Source organism: Mercurialis annua, linkage group LG1-X, assembly GCF_937616625.2.
Source record: "Mercurialis annua linkage group LG1-X, ddMerAnnu1.2, whole genome shotgun sequence".
Lineage (NCBI taxonomy): Eukaryota > Viridiplantae > Streptophyta > Magnoliopsida > Malpighiales > Euphorbiaceae > Mercurialis > Mercurialis annua.
The window spans coordinates 61577347-61582638 of NC_065570.1; the positions used below are offsets into that span (position 1 = coordinate 61577347).

Below are 5292 nucleotides of genomic sequence, written 5' to 3' on the forward strand. Positions count from 1 at the left end.
AGGTCGGACGAGCCGGAGCTTATAAAATAGCACACATGTCGGGCAGGGTGCTCCCGAGAACTTGGAACTCCCAGGTTCTTCGGAAATACTATCAGTAGTTACTTGTTTTCATTTTCGAGGTACCTAGGGGTTTTTTCACTTATGTTTGAGTTAGGCTTTTGTAAAACTCAAACATAAGTTTTTCCCCTCAATGAATAAAAAAGATTAAAAAGAATTCATGTCTTTTTCAAAACCCGAGCACTTTACTCGGTAAAAAATCCACGGGCTATGTGCCACCAGCGGGCTATGTGCCATCTACGGGCTATGTGCCATCTACGGGCTATGTGCCATCTACGGGCTATGTGCCATCTACGGGCTATGTGCCACCAGCGGGCTATGTGCCATCCACGGGCTATGTGCCATCCACGGGCTATGTGCCACCAGCGGGCTATGTGCCATCCACGGGCTATGTGCCATCCACGGGCTATGTGCCATCCACGGGCCATGTGCCATCCACGGGCTATGTGCCACCAGCGGGCTATGCGCCATCTACGGGCTATGTGCCAGCCACGGGCTATGTGCCATCTACGGGCTGTGTGCCACCCACGGGCTGTATGCCACCTACGTACTACGAGCAATTCTCGACCCCGAGCTATGACAATCCCGGATCATCCCAAGACAATAGGCTATCCACGTCGAGCAACTTGCTTAAACTTGGTCTATGAATAACCAAGAACCTATCCTAGCATTTTTTATCCCACGTCTAAGTCAAGAGCCCATGTATAGAAACAACGTAGAAACTAGAAAATTTACACAACTGGAACCAGCTCGGCAGCTAAGCTAAGTTAACAATGAAAAACTTCATTCAGAAAGATAACAGGCAAACCGGCAAGCAAAAAACAAGATATACAAAGGCCAAAGTAATCGAACTTTGAAAAAATATTCAAAGTATAACAAAGGAGCTCGGAGCTCAACACTACAAAATAAAGGGAAAAGTCATTCAGGAAAAGCAAGTATATACGAAAGAAAATATTCAAACTGGTAAAAAGAGCTCAAAGCTCAAACAATCCCAAAATTTACAAGACAGAGAAAAATTGTTCAAAACTACAAAACAAAAAAACCAAATTGTTCGAAAATTACAAAAACATCGGCATTAGTTCGGGCCTTGGTCTTGGTCATCAGCCAAATAATCCTCAATATCGGCTGGAACATCATAATCCTCGGGCAGCTCTTTAGCTCGGCGATGCAGCTCCAACACGTCTAGCTTGAAGTCCGAAACATCGACGTCGGCTCCAAACCGGCCTTTCACGAACTCGCCAACTTGAACCTCCCCGATGTACAGCATCCGCCGGAAATCCTCATACAGGCCTTCCTCCCGGGCAACTCCCTTGGCCACCTCGGCCTCTGCATCCTCGGCCCGCTTGGTCATCTCAGTTAATTTTTTCTTTTGATCGGCCACGGTTTCTCGGAGACCTTTAGACGCCAACTCATTCCGAGTCGTCAAGGCGGACAGTTGCTTGGCAAAATCATCCTTAGCCGCAGAATGCTCATTCTCAAGCCGGCTATTTTCCCCTCTTAGCTTCTCCAGCATGTCCAAATCCTCGGCCCGACGATCCTCGGAACTCCTCAGCTTGTCCTCTAATTTGGCCACCAGAGAAGCACCATCCGAAGCTCTCTTCTCGGCCTCCGAGGCCCTTCTCTCGGCTTCACCAGCCCTCTTTTCAGCATCCCGGACCTTGGCAGCCTCCGCAAGTAAAAGCCTCTTGGCCAGTAGGAGGTCATCTTCATTCTGGCTGGCATTCCGATCAGCTCGGTACGACATCTGAGCCGCCTAAAAGAAAACACAGTTGTTTGGACAAGAGAAATGAATCAAGTAAAACAAAAAGACAAGCCAAGCAATATTTAAACAAAATTTTTCTTACCTGGATACAGAGAGCAGAAACGGTGGCCAGCAAGTTCTCGGGCTTATAAGTTTTATAATAAGCCTCGTCCTCGGGCAGAGTCGTCACCCGAGCAATGTCCCCCGCTATGGGCAGTTCATGAATTGATACCCGGACCCCGGGGTTATGCTGGCCGACCCACTCAGCAAAGCGCGCCCGAGTAATACCATCGGGCCCGGAAGCAGCGGTGCTGGAGTCCGACGAAACGTCCGGCAAATCCGGCATCTGGAAGTGGGAGGTCTGAGCACCGGAACCACCCACCCCAGGAGCCGCCTCCCGGGGGACCTCCTCAGCCTCTCGCGGCCCCACCACAGTCTCGGCAGATCCCAGGTCCACGAAAGGAATGTTCCCTCCTACTGGCTCAGCAGTGGGGGGGATATCGACACCACTAGGCAGTTGGACCCGTAGGGGAACCACGTGAATACCCCCCTCAGGGGCCGCGGTACTCGCCTTTGTTGGCCGAGGCCCCGAGGCCGCATCAGCCGCTGCCCGGGGAACAGCTGGAGGCACCAAGGTAGAAGCTCGGGTAGCAGGCCTCTTGCGCTTCTTCCCAGCAAGTTTAGCAGGATCCAGACTGTTCACTGCAATAACACAAAGGCACAATGAGTCAAAAACAAAAAAACAAAGCAAAAACAAACAAGAACAAGACAAAGTGCAAGCACAACACAGCAAGCAAAGTACCAAACAAGACAACGTGCTAAGACAAACACCAAACTAATAAAAACAAGCAAGACAAACCGGCACTAGCTGGAGCCGAGCTCTTCCAATAGTCAAAAGGAACTTTGGGGCTCAGATCATCAGCATGAGCCTTCTCCCCAGCAGGAGCAGCATCCCGGAGCTTGTACATGTCATCTCGCTCCATAGGACCAGGGATATGAAACCACTTCAAAGGTTTGTAGCATTTGGTGACCCAGGTAGTCACCATCCCTTGGAAAGCCGTAGGATGAGAAATCTGAAAATAATCCTCTTTGAAATCCCTCAAAGAGTCGGTTATCCCCGAGACCAGCCCCCCGGGCACATCTTTCCTCTCACCCCGAAATCGCAGGTAAGCAAAGTGACTTTGGTCCTTCAACGACATCAGATACATGCAGCAGAAGAGTCGCATGCTGTCCGTAACTCCGTTTTGCTGACACAGCTTCAAGAAACAGGAGTAGTGCCGCACACCGTTAGGGTGAATCTGCGATAAAGGCACTTCGAAATAATCGCTTAACCTCTGGTACTGCTCGGAAATGGGAAAACGAATCCCTGACTGTAGATGCTCCAGAGTAAGCATGATAGTATTCTCGGGAGGAACATCGTTCAACCTCTTCCCCTTAGGGATCACCGATAGCTCGTACTCCTTTGGGATGCCGAAAGCTGCTCGCACAGCCCTCAAAAAACCCAACGTACACCGCGATGTTTTTATATCCCGGTCCTCGGGCTTATCGTTCCCAGCCTTTTTCTTTTCCTTTCCCTTACGGGAAGGTTCAGGTATAGAGGTCCCCACCTCTTCCACCTCGGGAGCCTCATTGCCCGGAGGGCGTACTACATAAAATTCAGTTGACGGCTCGTCTGTGCCCGCGTCATGGTCATCATACCCCATCCCCTCTTCACGACCTGATGACTCACCCGACATGCCTAAAGACAAGGAAACAAGCTCAGATGAGGCAAGTCTCACTAAATAAACAAAATGAACGAAGGAAAAACTAAAACTATGGATCAATGAGAGTTTCCTAGGGGGTGAATCCATCAGAACATGAAGAACGTCAAACGAAACCTCCAGATTACTGGAGAAACGCTTCCCAAACAGAGGACATAACCCTAAATCCCCAAAATCTGGAAATCCAGACCCCAAACAAACCACACAGGAACAACAAAAAATAATAAAATCACAGTGAGCAACGGCCACGAAACAAAGCAAAAGAATGAATTCTAGGAAACAAAAGGAATTTTCAAACACTACACAAACACAGAGGCAAAAACAAGTATCAATCACTAGAAAAATCTCCGCAGCAAGCAAGGAACGAACAAACACAAAATTCAAGTCACCACAGATACAAAAATTACAAATTCAACAAGAAAACTTACTTGTATGTGAAGCAGAAAACCTTTGAAGAACAATGGAAACTCCTTGGGCGCAGACAGCACTGGAAACAGAAAGCTTCAGAACCACTAGAAAATCCTTCGCCAAAGAGAAAAACAGAAAACCTTCACACTCAGAAACACGAAGAAGACTGAGAAAAATCAAAGCACACAGGTTTCCTCTTAGCGCAGAAAGAAAACGAGAGAGACGAAGATGAAAAGTTTAATCTGTTTTTGAAAATGCAATTTATACTTGGAAAAGAGAGGGAAATTGAAAGGACACGCCTTTAATTTTTCTCTCTCTTCCCATTTAAAACGTCTCCTAGGAAACTGCACTAGCAATACCCTCTAGACACGTGGATGAAAGGGGCACGAAAACACAACCGCCACTCAGGAGACCCATCCCTAACAGCTGTCATGCGCATCAACTCGAAAGGACAGGTTCCTTCACATCCCACCAGCTACCCCTTCTGACAAGCAGCTTGGTGTCAGCATTGATCAATACTAGGACAACCAAACCACCACTCACGTGACTGGAGACCTCGGAGGACACTACCACCTCGGACATAAATATCCGACACACTGGGGGGGGACTAGTGATAACGTAGCACATCTAGCAGGGGCGAAGCAACCTCGCCAGGAATGAGCATCACTAAGTCAAGCATTTCACCGACCTGGTAACAATGTCCGACCTTCTGGAAATCATAGAGCACATGACTTGGGGGGTCACCGGATCGATGGGAATCCAAACATCATCCGAGACAATTACGCTTGATGAGGTCGGACTCAGAATTCTATCCGAGCTCCGAGTCGTACTTGACTCAAACCTAGGCCGAGCTCCGAGGTCGTAAACCCGAAAGACCGAACCATCTGGCCCGAGCTCCGAGACATTCTCAGATACAGGAACCATGATAACTTGACTCCCAAGATATCCGGGCCTCAAGGCTCGACCGGGCTCCGAGGTCCTGCCCAGAAGCGCTCACTCGTGTACCGGATCCTGGGACCACAGAAGATCTTCTGACAGGTGCGTGAGGAATGTTCCCTCTGACACACCTAACAAATCGCGCCACCTGCAGGGATATTCTCCCACGTGAGCATAACCGAATTCTGGGACCACTGGGCTCACAGCCTGCCAGCAAGGCAGGTTTGTCCTTAAACCCTAACTATAAATAGAGGGTTTAAGGACAAACCCTAGGTAATTTTCTTTTTCTCTACTCTAAGCACTCTCTTTTCTCTTCTTCTTCTTCCTCTACTTAAAATCTTACTTGAGCGTCGGAGTGAACGTCCGGTGACCCCCACCGGAGTTCTTTCT

The 5292-nt window shown here is 48.8% G+C and overlaps 1 protein-coding gene across 1 annotated transcript; it reads right to left on the reverse strand.

Annotated features, from left to right (window-relative positions):
* Window positions 1–1091: 1091 nt before the first annotated feature.
* LOC126665545 (uncharacterized) lies at window positions 1092–4399 on the reverse strand. The gene is made up of 5 exons (XM_056104909.1): window positions 4326–4399; window positions 3987–4132; window positions 2658–3734; window positions 1902–2500; window positions 1092–1810 (listed from the first exon to the last, which is right to left on the reverse strand). The coding sequence occupies exons 1-5, from the start codon at window positions 4397–4399 to the stop codon at window positions 1133–1135; spliced, it is 2574 nt and encodes an 857-aa protein (XP_055960884.1). The 3' UTR covers window positions 1092–1132.
* Between the last annotated feature and the right edge of the window lie 893 nt (window positions 4400–5292).